The following is a 16,233-nucleotide window of genomic DNA, read 5'->3' as shown; positions in this document are numbered from 1 at the left end:
ATCTCCATTCTATTTAGCTCTTTTTCTGGAGTTTTGATCTGTCCTTTCATTTGGGTAATGTTTCTTTGTCTCCTCATTTTGGAAGCCTCCCTGTGTTTGTTTCTATGTATTAGGTAGAGCTGCTTTGACTTCATGTTTGGTAGTGTGGCCTAATGTAGTAGGTATCCTGTAGGGTCCAGTGACACAGACTCCCCTATCACCCAAACTGGGTACTTGAGGTGCACCTTTTGTATGGACTGACTACACCCTCCTCTTGTAGTTGAGCTTTGGCTGCCATTGGCAGGTCAATGGGAGGGATTACCCAGGCCAGTCAGCTGCAAGGAGAGGCTGTGACCACCAACTTCCACCCTCCATGTAGGGTCAGTTGTGCAGGGGCAGGGTGGTGGTGCTCCTATGTGATCTGTAGCTGTCCACTGGGTGTGCTGGCCCTGAGGTTTCCCAGGTGGTGCAGGCCAAGGTCAGCTCCCACCTGTGTTTTTCCCAGGGTCACCCTGCCTGAGCTATAAAGCAATCTGAGATGGCTGCTACTTGTGTTGGGCTTGGAGATTCCCAGGTGAAGCCAAGCTGTGAAAGGCTGGCTGCTGCTAGTGCCAAGCCTGGGGCTCACTGAGGCTGTTGCTTGTTTGAGAGGATTTAGGAAGTTGTGAAGCACGAGCCAAGACCAGCCATTCATCTGGAAAAGCAGCTTGGGTTGGGTAGAGTCTCTGGGGAATCTCCAAGGCTGGTCAAACAGTGTTAGCCAGCTTGTAGGCTCTGTGGCTCTGTGTGTGTGTGTGGGGTGGGGGGCGGTTTAGAAAAGAGACAATGGCCTCTGCTTGCCTTGATGCAGGATGCTGGTGCCTTTCAAGCTGCTACCCTGGTGCTGGAGCTCAGAGGGATTGAGTCTGAGTAGGTGAGTCCCTCTGTGGGTTTTTAAAGAAGAACTGCTGGGGGCTCTAGCAGTTTCTTTCACTTACTCAATCCCCACTCGTTTTTGCAGCCAGAAGTTGTGGGGACTTGTCTTGCTGGCACTGGAACCCTGTGCTGGAGGGTCTGGTGTGGGGCTAGAACTCCTCGTTTCTGAGATATCCCTCCCAAATTTTTATCCAGCACATGTGGGTGTGGAATCAGCCTGTTCTGAGTCTGCACCCCTCCTACATGTCTGAATGGATGTGGTTTCTTTAATTCTGTAGTTGTCAGACTTCCATTTAACTCGATTTCTGATGGTTCTGAGTGATGGTTGTTCTATACTTTAGCTGTAAGTTCAATACGGTTGTGCGAAGAGGTGAGCCATGTCTGCCTATGCTTCCATCTTGACTGCAATAGATAATACATTTATAAATTACAGAATCCGAAACGTATTAAAATTTTTTTTCTAAAAAGCTTTTCTTCTTTCCCTGTCCCCCAGTTAGCCCAGTAGCCACCACTGGGATTAGTTTCTGGTGGGTCCTTCCAGAAAAGTTCAGATGCAAGCCAATAAGTATAAGAGAACACCCTTTAAGTCAAATGAAACAAAACAAAACACAGCCTTGGAGTGCACAGAAGATAAGGGAACTGACATCTAAGGCTGATTTTTTCTTGGTTTCGAGTTGAATGATAAAAACACCGCCAAGGTTGGGGTGCTGGAGGAGGCATGGAAACAGCTTCTGGCCTGTCTGCAGGGCAAGATGTCATTATTGGTCACATGCTAGGTCAGGATAAGGTCATGAGGATCTTCCAGCTCCCTCTGATCTGGGCACACTAATGACAGCTTGTCCACCTTATTTTTATGGACTCTCCCTCCCCACCCCTACATGGTTAGGGAATGAAAGGAGTGGGATGCTTTCAATCTCTAATTTGGCACCACGTACTTAACAAATTTTTGAGGTTAGGGGGCATCACCAGCACTCTGTTGGCAGGTGAAGATGTTCAGAATTCTAGAATATAAATGTGCCCAAATGATCTCTTTGTGAGGCCTAACTTGGCTCCCAGGGGAGGTTCCTTCTGCCCTAAGTTTGCCTCACTTCCTTACTCTGGGAATGAGAGTCAGCTCTTTTATGTTGTTTTACTTGTTTTATGCTCCAGGGCATGCAGGGAAGAGGCATCTGAAATATCTCCCAAAGCCTGATTGCAGGTGTAGACCTTAGAGAACAATCTGGCCGCCACACCTTGTCATCATTCCCGACCTTAAAATGGGGAAGCTGAGGTCTGGGAGGCACCTAGCAATGTGTATATATGGTCATATGCTTTTGTAAAATCTGCCAAATAAGGTATTTTAACCTCACTCTCTTAAAACTAACATCTCCTTTCACTCTTACTTCCTCTTGTGTCAGATGACATTAGAGTGAGTGCTCGCATTTTGGGGATCTGGCTAAGAGGACCTTGACATTTTGTTTGGGTTTAGTGGTTTTATTCACGTTGTTTCCAGTCACTTTTGTGAATAAATTATTACCAACTGACTTGGTATAGGAATGGCTTCCAGGACCACCCCTGCCAAGCACACTGAGTGGACACAGGTGGTGTTTTGACACGAAAGTGCAAATCAGAGGTTACATCTCAGTACATACGAGTGATCTTACTTGTTTGTGGAAAGTGTTATGGAGGTAATTCCTAAAAGTGATGTTATTTTTGTGGATTTTGTAATGTTTGTGGAGCTTGTTATTTGTTGTGGTTTCTTTTATCTTTCTAACCAAACAATCATTTTATTACCTAATTTTATATTTGTAATTTTGTAGTTCTTTTATTAAATAAGTCTCCCTAAATTGTATTTGCCTCAGGAGGTACAAAGTCGGGATCTGCCCCTGCTTGGTTTTCTCTGTCTTTTAGGATCACAGGACCCTACTTGCATTTCCTCACTGCTCCTGCTAAACAGGTCACGCACATTTACACAGGGCTATAACAAAATAGCTGAGAGGACTCATGCTGGGTCCAGACAAACCTTTGTTTTCTCATGTATAAAATAGAAATAATAGAATCTATTTTTCAGATAGTAATAAAATCTAATGAGAAAATGTGTGTAAGGCCTCAAACCACAATCTGGCTGAGGGCACAGTTATTGCCAGGTTTGATATTTAGCTGATCCTCACAAATATAGCCAGATGCTCTGTTTCTGACAGTGTCTGTTCTAATTTGGTGGGTGCCCATGCCACAACGCCCGATCATTGTTAGCTATTGGGATATTTTCATTTATTTAAGTGGACTTTATTAGGGTGACATTGGTTTATAAAATCATATAGGTTTCAAGTATACAATTCTATACTACATCATCAGTATATATATTCTTTTTTTCTCAATCCCTCCACCCCTGCTCCAGCCCCCCTCATTGGTATATAATTATTCCCCTCCCTTATCTACCCAAGGCAGGTACACAGTAAGTGCTCAATCACTGGTGTTCCAACCAAGAATTTGAAAGACACTAGCCGGAATATAAAACAGAGGCTAGTTCTAAATTGAGCCTTGCCTGGACTCCGACAGTGACTCACAGCTATGAAATTTCCTCATCTCCAAGACCCTTTCCAGTTAACTTATTCTAATCCTTTAAAAAAATTTTTTTCTTGACATGCTTAAATGTTGGAAATTTGAAAAATCCATAAAATCACAAAGAAAAGATTAAGTACTATTATTATAAATGATTATGTATCTATATGTGTGCTACTATGATTATGTATTTAATACATATTTATGTTGTACATGGTGTTTTGAAACATACTTTAAAAAAACTAACACTTTCTTAGCATTTCCCCCATACTTTAAATATCTTTTAACTACATCATTTTTAATTGCTGCATAATATTCCTCATCAGTAAGTAGGGATAATGAAAAGTACCCACCTAAAGGGTTATGCCATGAGCACTGGCAAGAGTCTTGTCATCTAAAGCTATCTGGATTATAAAAACTCAATAAACTTAGCTCTTCCACAGAGTGGATTTCTATAACCAATTCCCTCTCGGGGAGCATTGACGTTATTTCCATTATTTTGCTATGATAAGTAACGTTGGGCTATATTAACTTTTCCTCATATCTTTGGTCAGTTCCTTAGTAAATTTTAAGACTGCTGGGTTTGCACATATTTTAAAACTAACTAATTGTTCTGCTTTTAGGGGAACAGAGAGGGAAGGGGCTTGCCCAGGCTCAAACAGCGAGTTAGCTGTAAAGTTGGGACTAGGAATCAGTCCCGGGACCCTAAATATAGGGATCTGGGCTAAGGCAACCGAGTGAAGAACAGGAGACCAGAGAGAGGGGGCGGGGCTGCTCACCCACGGAACTCAAGTCAATTGGTCGCCGGGCAACTTGGGCAGCGCGGTGTTCGAACGGAAGCGAAGAACCAATGAGGATGTCCGGGGCAAACCATTTTCATGACGGGGGTAGTGGTTGGGGGAAAGGCACGCTTACTTCCTTTTTCTCTGCGCACCCGGACCTGCGTTCCGGTGGGGGCCTTGGGACAGCCTGATCCTCCGGCTCTACTCAGGTGCGGAGGACAGCTCCGAAGAGGTCCCTGCAGGGTCCTCACGTGGGGCTGTCCCCTCCCCCACCAGCGGCGTTGGGCGTGACCATTCGGGACCCACTTCTGAGCTGTGCACCTCTCCAAGACCCGAACCTGAAGTCCCCGGAATCGCCTAGGGTGGGCTCCAGGTGAGGGTGCGGGTGGTCTGGGCCCGCGCTCGGGTCTGGGGGGCTCAATTCACCGAGAGCCTACGGTGTGTGTTCTCCCCGCGTCATACCTGGGGGGGGGGGGGGTCGCCGTTTCACAGAAGAGAATGGTGAGGCTCAGGCAGGCAAGTGTCAACCCCGTGAAATCTGGCAGAGAATCCAGTTAAGGTATTTCTGCTCCACCTAACCGTCTCTGTCCTAGCTAGATCTAGATTTGTCTTGAGAGGGGCAACTGGTAGTCAATTTTCAGCCTCTTAGCAGCAGGGACATGGCCCATGGAGTTCTGGCTGGATCACCTCCCTCCTGCCTCTACCGGGTGCCTCTTCTGGGCACCTGCCTTTTCCAGCATGCTAGGGGTTGGGCTTGGTCCTTCTGTCCACGGGGTTCTGAATTACAGTGCTGTTCTTCTCAAAGAGCCGCTCTGGGGGTATCGGGCAGGACTGACATTTCTGGGCTAGATGCCGGGTGGGCAACAGGTGCTTAGACCCTGGAGTCACTGCCGGACTCGGGAATCTGGCTCAGATTGGGGTAAAGGATAGAGGCAGCCCCTCAATGGAAGCCACTAGTCACCAGAGCCTCCGGAGACTTTGGAGTTGGGAGTGGGGTCGGGACTCTTCCTGGTGAGCTCCTGACCTAGACTATGTTCTGCCTCCTGGCGCTCCCTGCCCCTCCCTCCCCCAGTCCCCAGGTTGCGATTGTTGGTTTCCTTTTGCAGCTGGAGAAACTGAGGTTCTAAGAAGATAATCCCCTTGCCCAAAGTCACACAGTCACACTTGGCACCGCTGGGGGTGGCTCCCAGTCTTTCTGGCTTCTGTCTTAGGATCCTAGACACTCAAAGCACCCGAGAGTCTTGAATTTCTTCAAGGGGAGTTATCCTCTCTCCTCCCAGCTCTCCTCCTGGCTCTGGGGAGAGGAGCTCTGAGAACTCAGAAGAAAACAAGGGTTTCATTCATTCTTTCAACAAATATTTATTGACTTCATATGCCCTGCCCTCCCTCTTGTCTATTTTTATTTCAGTAACATTTACCCCATCTGTTGCCTATATATTTCACTTTTTAATGACTTTATTATCTTCCTCAACTGGAGTGTGATGAAAGGAGGGGGTTTAGGATGAGGTAAGTAAGGTACTTGCCTCCAATGCAAAATTGAGGGGTACCCCAAACCTCTGTAATCAAAGTAACTAAAGCTGACATTTATTGACCATTTGTGGTGTGTGCTGCTGGTCGAAAATAACTCATGTGGCCTCTGTGGAGCACAGTCGCCCCATCTCTGTCACAATTACAAGTGCATCCCTCAATCCAGCTGTCCCACTTCTGGGCAAAGTGAGGTAGGTGCAGTTTTGCTGCAGTGTGGTGTGCAAGGGGGAGAGACTGGATACATTAAGTGGCATCAGCAGGGACTGGTGGGCTCTTCATGCACTGAGGTGGCACAGCATCCATTAGTCAACACCATATATTATTAAGCATATTAATAACAATAAATAATATATTAATAACATATTAAGAACAACATGTTACTGAGTAAAAAAAGCAAGGTAAAAACAGTACACATGGTGTGTTGCCATATGTGTAAAAAAAAAAAAAAAGAATGTATGCCCATTATTGCTTGTCTCTGCCTAAAATTTCCCTGGAAGGACACAACTGTCTGGTTATAGTGGTGCCTGCAGGGAGGGGAATTGGGTGGCTGGGGACAGGAGTGGGAGAGAGTTTATTTTTACTTCATTCCCTTTTATAGTTCTTGAATTGAATCATGTGCATATATCACCTGGTTGAAAAATTATAAATCTATATATATTAAATTAGATATTTAACCAAAAGGCCACTACTTTGTGTGTGATCTGTCACTGAGTTGCTGTGTGACTTTGGGCAAGTTTCTTCACATCTCTGGTCCAAGATAAGAGGCAATGATGGATGAGCTCAGACCTGGGCAGAGGGCAATTCAGGACAGATGTTGGCTTGGCTGTGGGTCTGTTCTAACTTCCACCTCTCCCATCCTGTGTGCCAGGCCCTTCCCTAAGGCTTTGCATGTGGCATCTCCACCACCAAGCCCCTTTATCCCCATTTTGCAACCTCAGTGCACATGGAGGCCCAGAAAATTGAGTTGGTGGAGGTGAGCCTTCAGTGGGCCAAATAGAAGATTGCTGCCTTAGGTGACTGCCCCCACATCCTTCCCACAGCCTGCTCACCTCTGCCTTCCTAGGGTTTGTGCAAGGCTGCCCCGGGCAAGGCTGACACCAGGCAGGTCAGAGCATGAGCGTCTAGGGAGACTCCAGAAATAGCGTGAGGCCTGGTGTGGCCCTGGACGATGTCCAGTTATCTGAGTGTTTCTGACCCTGACAGCTGGGCTGAAATTGAGCTGGAGCTCCACTACTGTCCAGCCCCCTTCCTGGTACTTGGAGCCTTCCTGATCCTCCTCTGGGGCAGGTGAGGGCCTCCCTGTCTCCACCCAAGTCTGGGTTGGGCTTCTGCTGAACAGAAGGAGATAAGCAGGTGGAAGGAAGGGGTGGAGATGGGGTTACAGAATGTCATGGAAATTGTAAACATCAGAAACCTTACCTCTTGCCCCCTCAGCAAAGAATAAAAATCACTAACACCTCTTGAGCACTGACAGTGTGCTAAGTACTTTATAAATATGAACTCATTTAATTCCCTCAATACTATGATGTATGTAGTTACCACTGTTATTATTTCCATCTTACAAAGTGAAACAGCACAAGACATGTTTAGTAATTTGCACAAGGTCATCTAGAGCTGGAATTCAAATCTGTGAAGTCTGGCTCTAGACTCTGTATTCTCTTTTTTTCTTTTTAAAAATGTATTAAGATAAAATTGACCATTTTAACCATTTTTAAGTGTACAGTTCAATGGGATTAAGCACCTTTACATTATTGTGCAACTATAACGATTCATTTCCAGAACTTTTGCATCTTCCCAAATGGAAATTTTACACTCATTAAACACTAATGCCTCAAGCTCCTCTCTTGTAGCCCCTGGCAACCGCGGTTCTATTGTCTGTCTTTATGAATTTGACTAGGTGCTCATATAATTGGAATCACACAATATTTGTCTTTTTGTGTCTGCTTATTTCATTTAATGTAATGTCTTCAAGGCTCACATGTTAAAGCATGTGTCGGGATTTCCTTCCTTTTTAAGGCTAAATAATATTCCATTGTATATATCACATTTTGTTTAATCCATTCATTTGGTTGCTTCCACCTTGTGGCTATTGTGACTATTGCTGCTATGAACATAGGTGTACAAATATCTGTTCAATTCTCCGCTTTCAATTCTTTTGAGTGTATATTGAGAAATAGAAATGTTGGATCCTATGGTAACTCTGGTTAAAAATTTTTGCCTAACTGCCATACTCTTTCCACAGTGGTTGCACTATTTATATTCCCAACAGTGCACAAGGATTCTGATTTCTCCACATCCTCACCAATACCTGTTACTTTTTTGAGGGGTATTTGTGTATATATATATTTTCATAATGGCCATCTTAATGAATGTCACATGGTATCTCATTGTGGTCTTGATTTACGTTTTTGTAATAATCAGTGATGTTGAGCATCTTTTCATGGGTCTATTGTCTGTATACCTTCTTTATAGAAATGTCTATTCAGGTGGTTCTGCACTCTTAGATTTATAACCTTTGACAGAATTGGGTTAACATTCTGGGCTGATGAAGGCCTCGCCCCAGAGCTGGGCACTGGAATACCTGGTTGGTTTAATAGTTACCACAGCTCACATTTTGGTGGCATTTGTCATGCACAGGCCTCGTGCTGGGAGGGAGGCACTGTTAAGAGTCCTGTTTTACAGCTGAGGAAATGGAGGCATGGAGAAGTTGAATAGCTGATCATTGGTGGAACTGGGATTCGAACCCAGGCAGGCTCGTTTCAGAGTCTGTGCTCAGAGGTGGCCAGGGAGATGGAGTGGAAATGGGCACTGCAGGCAGCAGACCCAGCATGTGCAGAGGTTCAGATGTGGTGTCTGGAGATTTGGAAACAGAAACGGACTCAGATAGAAGTGGCCAGACCCCACATGAATGGGGGTGACTTGAGGCTGGAGGAGTGGGGCAGGTGGGGGAGGGCCTGGGGCAGGGGCAGGGGTTGGGAGAAGGCTAGGTGATGAGGGGCTTTGGCCTTTGAGGTAGACTGGTTCCAGTCCTGCCACTTGGTCAGCAGCGTTCCCTAATATGTTTGGTCCATGGAGGAAGACAGTAAGGAAGAGTGTGATGGAGTTGCCAGCCCAGTGGGGGAAATAGGAACAGATAAGTGACAGATAAATGAACATCTAAACTAACAGGGTGCTTAGAAGGGAAAGGGCCAGGTGAGAGAGTCTGTGGGAGCCTCATAGTGGTCAGGGAGTTTTCTGTGAGGTGGTGACATCTGAAGTGAGACCTGTAGGAGATGAGGGAAGAGGTTCCAGGCAGAGAACAGATGGTACAAAGGCCCCGAGGCAGGAAAGACTGTGGAATGTTCTGGAGCAGCTGGGAGTGCAATGTGACTGGAGCAGAAAAGGTTGGCCATGAGGTGAGAAAGGAGGGCAGGGACTGGATCTGGGAGGGCCTGAGGGCTGAGTTGAGAGTTTGGATTTTATTCTAAGGTAATGGGGAGCCGCAGGGGGTTTTAAGCAGAGCAGTGATGAGATCTGATTTCTGTTGGGAAAACATTTCTATTATTGCCCCTATTTTACAGCTGAGGAAACTGAGACCCGGAACCATAGCCAGGAGTGCTTCCTAAGGCAGCTTTTCCTTCTGGGTTCCCTTGCTAAGTGGCCAAAGCCCAATATTGGAGACCTGTTATCCCTTCTGCCCCCCAAAGCCCACACTTAGGTTCAAATCCTGGCTGTGCCCTTTACTAGCTTTGTGACTTCAGGCAAGTAGTCCCACCTCTTTGTGCCTCAGTTTTTTTTCAGCTGTAAAATAGCCATAATAGTAGTACCTATTCCACAGGTGGGTGTGAGGATTAAATAAATTAAGGAGTTTAGAAGAGTGCCAGGTACAGAGAAAGCACTCAGAAAAATTCTTACCTATTTTTTTATGAAAATTGTTATTGTTGATTTACTTTTACTACAATTCGTGCTAAAATGAACCCTCCTCCACCCCACTGTTGTCTCAGTGGAGGGCCAGGCAGGGCCGCAGTAGGCCACTGTGGGGAATGATGCTCTTGTTGCCTTTCTCACTCTCTGAAAATCAGGCCCCAGGGCCCAGAGGGGGCCTCAGAGTTGACTCACTGCCAGGGGTAGAGAGTTGTTCCCTGAGTCACTTCCTGTCTCCTGATGCCCTCCACCCCAATTCTGTCATAGCCTTCTCCAGGCACAGACATGGATCTGGGCCCTCTTCAGCCTCCCCAGGGTCTGAGGGCCTTAGGATCCCAGTGGAAACGGCCTAATCAAATGTGCCACCTCAAGTGATGTAACAGGGCTTAGGCTGGCAGAGGAGACAATCACCTCCCTTCCAGGGATTCTTTCCTTCCAGCAGGGCTACTCTCTCCTTGGAAAATGGGATTAAACAGTTTCTCCTTGGCGGGGGTGTGGGTGAGGGTTGTCCTGAGATTTATGTAAGTACAGTGCTTGGCACTCAAAAATTGTAGTTATTATTATTACTGTTATTGCTGTTGTTACTAATGTTTAGAGCTTGCTCAAACCTTCTGTAGGCACTCTCGGGCACTAAGAATTCATGCTGACCTGGCCTGGAAGGTGAGACGTTCCTCACTGGACAGAGTGGAGGGCCAGAGGTCCCCAACCTGCTCAGGGACACACAGCTGGAAAGAGGTGGCATAAAGGGTTGGTCTGGAGGGAAAGTGCCCAGGTTGGACTCCTGAGAGTGGCTTTGGGCAACTGATTCAGCCTGTCCCAGCCACAGTATTCCATTAGTCAAGTGGGAATCATGGTAGAGCTCACCTCATGGGAGTTGTTGGGAAGATTAAAATGGGTTAATTGCTACCAGGCAAAGCACTTTCTTATGCCTGACACAGTGACCATAAACTGGCAGTCATTGTGGCTTTGGGGAGGACTCAGGTCTTCTGTCTCCAAGGTGGGGACGCAGTGGGGACGCTTGCGGGAGTGGGCCAAGGGGATTCCATCCGCCAGCCCGAGGATGGGGCCAGTGAATGGGCGTGCCCCGGCTCGCGGAAGAGCTTCCTGGGGTGGGCCCTGGCCGGCTGCGACCGGGTCTTGGCGCCAAGCCCACTGCCAGCGCTTCTGGGCTCGGGTGCTGGCCGCTGCCTGGCTTTCGTTCATTCTTTTCCGGTAATACTTGGGTCGGCGGGTTCACCTGCCTGCGGCTGGTCGCCGGAAGTTGCGCAAACGCTTGTTACCTGAAGCCCAGGTGGGCCGGTCTGGGCCGGAGGAGCTCAGTGTAGCGGTGCGGGCGCAGCCAGGTACGTGGGGGCCTGGGCTGGAGGCTCCGGGTCAGAGCACGGGGTGGTCCAGGCACTCCTTACTTCTCAGGAAGCCAGGACCGGGCAGGGCTCACCTTCCGTCCTGGATGGAGACCGCAGAAATCGTGCCGTCAGCCCCCTCACTTAAGACCCAGAGAGGGGCGGCCAGCGCGGCCAGAGTCAGTGCGCCGCCAGGCTCGCGGTTTCCTCCATCGCTGGGAGTCCCCAAGATCGCCTCGAAGTGGGGAAGGGTAGAAGCCAGACCTGGATCCGAGCTGCCCCTACTCCCTCTCTCCTGAGGCTGCCTTCAGGGAAGCAGGTAGGGAGGGGCAAAGTGGGGATGCATGCCCCGGAGATGCCAGCGAGAAGGGCCCGGGGCCGGAGTGATTGGAGCCATTTGTGGGTATCATTTGAAGTCTGTGGATGGCGCGTTGGGTGATGAGAGGAGGCTCATAGACTCAGGACGAGTCCCACCTGGGGACTGGGACCCCTGGGTTCAGGTCGCAGGAGCCGCGGCACTTCCATTTGCCCACCTGTGAAATGGGGCTTGTTTAGATCAGCTCATGGATTAGCCTTTGGCCCGTGCCTCCCTCGTCTGTGGTCCCAGCTCGAACAGACCCTTCCGGACGGGCTTAGAGACCCTTGCGAGGAGGGAGGGGGACGGTCTGCGGAGTTGGGTCAAAGTCCTAAGAAAAACAAGGAGTCCCCTTCATGGAGAGCCGCCTTTGTAGCCAGATGCTGAAGAATGCCCTCGACCTGTTTTCTCTCTCCATCCTCACAGTGACCTGGAGGCTCAGGGAGGTCTATTTTTAATCGCATTTCACAGATAAGGAAACGAGTCTGTAAGAGGCGCAGCTGCTTGCACAAAGCGCACAATTGGTGGGTAGCCAAACCCAAGACAGGCGCGCCAGCGACCCCAAAGCCCCGCATCTGTCCCTGGAAGGCCCTGGGGCCAACAGGTCCAGCTATAGAGGGTAGGGGCGCGGGGCTTCCGCCCTTGCCCACCTGACCGCCTTCTTCCCTGTTTCCCCAATAGTGGGAAAGTGCCGAGGAACCACCGCCACCGACGGGTTGGACTGGTTTGGGAGGCGACAGCCGGAGGTGGGGCAGTCTAGCTATTTCGACCGGGCTCAGTGAGGCTGCCATTCCTATCAGACCCTTCCCACCTGAGGTCTCCTGGGGGTCCGCTCTGAGTGGGGTGGCCTTCCTTTCCCACCTACTCCATTCCTTCTCTTTGGGAGCAGCTCTGGCTCTCGGCCAACAGCCTCCAAAGTTCTGCTCTCAACTTGTTGTTGTAGCAAAGGTCTCAGACTGAGTCTAGGGGCCAGATGGAAGGGGGCTGGTGACAGGTACGTTTGCAAACATGTTTTGTTTGCCCTGTACATGCAATGTTTTTAAAGTTATTATTATTATTATTGAATGTGGTAACATTTAAGAATCTAGGGTTTCCCTGCATTTGTGGATTTCCAGCTTCCTAGAATGTCCTACACTTACCACCTTGGACTTGTTGCCTGCAGTAGACTGGGTTGTGCCCCTCTTTAGTTTATACCTGGTCTGCCCATTCACATTTGGCCCCCATAGGCATTTCAGGTCAATAAAATTGTTTTGAATACCTATTATGTGTCAAGAGCAATATCTTGAAACTTAGATACAGTGAACAAAACAGATAGCCCGTGCTCTCACGGAGCTGATTGATATGTTAGAGGCATGGGAACAACATAGAGTAAAACTACCATACATATAAAAGATAAATGATTTCAGCTTCATATGAATTGGGTCTTATTCATCTGCTCTGGGACCTCTGTTGGTCACTTCTCTGAGTCTCAGTTTCTCCATCACCACCAATGAGGTGACAGTGACCCATCTCACTGGCTTGTTGGAGGATTAAAGGAGAGAACAGTGTCAAATATTTAGCATACAGTAGGTATCCCTACTTCCCCACCTCAATCTAGACTTTCCCTCCTGGAATTTTTGGTGAGTAGGTGGGGCTGTCCAATATAGCTTTCTGCTGAGGATGGAAATGCCCCACTCTGTGCTGTCTATTATAATGACCACTAGACGTGTATGGCTCTTGAGCACTTGAAATGTAGTTAGTGTGATCCAGGAACCGAATGGTAAGTTTTTATTTAATTTAAATCTGCTCCGGCTGGTGTGGCTCAGTGGATTGAGTACCAGCCTGTAAACTGAGGGGTTGCTGGTTCCATTCCTGGTTGGGGTGCGTGCCTGGATTTTGGGCTGGGTCCCCTGTTGGGGGAATGTGGAAGTCAGCTGATTGATGTGTCTCTCACACATCAGTGTTTCTCTCCCTCTTTCTCTCTTCCCCTCTCTCTAAAAATAAATTAATAAAAATTAAAAAAATAAATTAAAACTAAGGTTATGGATAGTGGCTATTGAATTAGACAACACATCTCTAGATGGCTTGAACTACAAGTCCTCTTGGCTGTCACCTAGACAAAGCCTTCCTCCCCCAATTAGCAGATGAGAAAGTTCAGGACTTGGTCTACCGGTTTTCTTCTGGCCCATCTCCAGAGAGGCTGCGGGGTCACTTTATGGCCCCAGCTCTTCTTTGCAAAAGGGGCAGGGCATGGCCTGATGACCGGGACACCAGGTTCTGATACTTGTGCACCTGGGTGTGGGCATTCCTGCCTGCTGGCAGATCAAGAGCTGTGTGATCTTCGGCATTTCCAGCCACTCTTGGAGCAGCACAGCTTAGGGTTGACGCTGCCCTGTGATGGGTGTTCATGGATCATCCTAGGCCTGGCATTGCAGTCCCATACTGGAAGCTGATGATATCTGTACTTCACTATGTGTGTGTGGGGGGCATTTTCTGCACTCCTCCCCCACAAGCTCTCCTGCTGTGCCTGGGGCCTGGCATGTCTAGGCGGGTGAATGGCACAGGGTAGCTTCCTGCCTTAGGTGCATGAGGGTTGGAGGAGTTACCAGGCTCCGTGTGGGCAGTCCAGATTGGGTTGGACCCCTTTCTCTTGGTCACCCAATCCCAAGACTTTTGTGCCAGCACCTCCTTGCATGGAGGCAAGGAGGAGAGCCACCAACTTGCTGAATTAATTTAATCAAGTTGGTTGCCTCCCTGGGCTTCTGTTTCTCCATCTGCAAAATAGAGTTGTTAAGAGAACTGTGGGGGTTGAGCCGGCTGGTGCCCAGCACACGGCTCAGAGCCCGTTTTGCTTCTTTTAAAGTGTGCCTTACCCTGTCTTTTCTGCTTAGGCTGCTCGTGTCTTTTTCTTCGGCAGCTTTTTCCTCTGCCAGAACAGGGCTACTGGGACCTCGGAGGAGGGCAGGGGTGTAGGCGGAGCCACAAACCCCAGCTGCTACTTTCTGCCTTATGATTGGATCCCTGTGAGCTAGGGGCGTGGCCTTCACTTTTAATGGGAAGGCGTCTGCCGCCTCTTCCAGTCGTTGCGGAGCCTTTGTCTGAATGTGCTCAGACCTTCCTTTTCTTTCCTCCCTAGCAGTCGTTGCCGGCGTCCAGTTGCCAACTTTCTTTCTGGATCTCTGTCTCCTCATTTCTTCGGTCTCCTCATACAGAAAGCCTTGGAATATGTAACAGCCATGCCTGTGGACAAGCTGTCTCCTGGTGCCCGGGACACCACTTCCCTACCTTTCCGCTTGCGGACCAAGGTCCCCGGCTACCTGCTACGTCGGCCAGCAGACGGTGGAGCCCGGAAACCTAGTGCTGTGGAGCGCCTGGAGGCCGACAAGGCCAAGTACGTCAAGAGCCTGCACGTGGCCAACACCCGCCAGGAACCTGTGCAGCCTCTGCTATCCAAGCAGCCGCTCTTTAGCCCCGGGACTCGCCGCACTGTGCTCACTTCTAGCCGCCGAGCCCTGCCTGGCCCCGGCCGCCGGCCCCAACTGGACCTGGACATCCTTAGCAACCTCATCGACTTGTGTGATAGTCCCGTGTCCCCTGCCGAGGCTAGCCTTACCCCCGGACGGGCAGAGGGAGCCCACCAGGACCCTCCAGCCACCCCACCACGCCCCCCACCCAGTACGACCGCTGTCCGCAGAGTGGATGTCCGTCCCCTGCCGACCTCACCTGCGCAGCCCTGCCCATCACCAGGCACGGCTGCCTCCAGTCCAGCCCGGCCCCCAGGTTTGCAACGCTCCAAGTCAGACCTGAGTGAATGCTTCTCTCGGGCAGCAGCTGACCTGGAGCGATTTTTTAACTTCTGCGGCCTAGATCCAGAGGAGGCACGGGGGTTGGGTGTGGCCCACCTGGCGCGGGCCAGCTCAGACATAGTGTCTCTGGCTGGGCCCAGTGCTGGGCCAGGCAGCTCCGAGGGGGGCTGCTCCCACCGCAGCTCTGCCACTGTGGAGGAGCGGGCTGTGGAACGCGTCCCCTATGGCGTGTCAGTGGTTGAACGCAATGCCCGGGTGATCAAGTGGCTGTACGGGTTGCGGCAAGCGCGGGAGACCCCAGCGGCTGAGGGATAGGCTTCCACTGGATTTGGCATTTGGCACAAGACAGATCTTAGACAAGTGGCGCTTTGACCTCTTCTGCATCCTTTCCCTGGTTTGGGGCAGACCAGAGACTGCTGCCTTTTGTGAACTTGGTCTAGAGGCAAAGGCTCAGAGGCTGGACCAGCATCCATCAGGCACAGAATGACCCTGGAGAGAGTTGCTTCTTGATCTTGGACCACTCCCCGTTCTTCACACATAGGGGTTTTGACCTGAGTGTACCTCTACTTGGTTCCTCTCATGGGTTTGAGGCACTTCTCCCTCCTCACTGAGAGTGAGGGACCAAGTATCTCTAGTAGGTCCATCTACCCAGTGGCTCTGTTTCCTCCTTCCTTGGCCTCTATCCTTTGCTGACTTCTTCTTCCTTAATCAGTGGGCCCCAGTTCCCTGGGAACTCATCCTGGGGTAGGGGCAGGGAAGAGTGTTCTTTCCAGGCCTTGGCAGCCTGGCTGAGGTGGGTAGACTACAGAAAGAACTGGTAAGAGTCTGCACTGTTCTGGCAACCCCCCCTTTGGTTAATAAACACAAATGCTTGTTTTTCAAAGGCTGGGTCATCAGATTCTTCTGTGTTCACAAGGGGTTAGAGGTGGGAGAAGTCTTAGGGTAGGGCCTTCCAAGCCTAGTAATTTTTTACCCCAGGATCTGATGGGCCATGAGGTCAGTGGTTGGCCTGGCTTGAGGGATCCTTAGGGAGGCTGGTGCACTTCCTTCCTAAAAGAAGAAACTGAGTCCGGGCGCTGAGTAAATCAGGATAGAGCTGGGAC

The 16,233-nt window shown here is 49.4% G+C and overlaps 1 protein-coding gene across 6 annotated transcripts; it reads left to right on the top strand.

Annotated features, from left to right (window-relative positions):
• The first annotated feature begins 4,352 nt into the window (after nt 1-4,352).
• On the top strand, nt 4,353-16,013 carry FAM110A (family with sequence similarity 110 member A). Of its 6 annotated transcripts, none has more exons than XM_090286172.1 (2): nt 4,353-4,426; nt 14,464-16,013. In XM_090286172.1, the coding sequence occupies exon 2, from the start codon at nt 14,561-14,563 to the stop codon at nt 15,443-15,445; it is 885 nt and encodes a 294-aa protein (XP_090142298.1). In that variant the 5' UTR covers nt 4,353-4,426; nt 14,464-14,560; the 3' UTR covers nt 15,446-16,013. The 6 variants fall into 6 exon arrangements, with proteins under 6 accessions (XP_090142298.1, XP_090142297.1, XP_090142296.1 ...); XM_090286171.1 differs by having other exon boundaries at nt 4,423-4,590; XM_090286170.1 differs by having other exon boundaries at nt 4,423-4,590; nt 14,461-16,013.
• The last annotated feature ends 220 nt before the right edge of the window (nt 16,014-16,233 follow it).

The sequence above is a fragment of the Furipterus horrens genome, unplaced genomic scaffold, assembly GCF_987537825.1.
Source record: "Furipterus horrens unplaced genomic scaffold, mFurHor1.1.pri manual_scaffold_8, whole genome shotgun sequence".
NCBI classification, from domain to species: Eukaryota; Metazoa; Chordata; class Mammalia; order Chiroptera; family Furipteridae; genus Furipterus; species Furipterus horrens.
Note: the sequence above shows the minus strand (reverse complement) of the source record. Positions and strands in the feature narration are given on the sequence as shown.

Bases quoted from the DNA above. Each gene is read 5' to 3' on its own strand.
- FAM110A (XM_090286172.1), top strand. From the start codon at position 14,561: ATGCCTGTGGACAAGCTGTCTCCTGGTGCCCGGGACACCACTTCCCTA.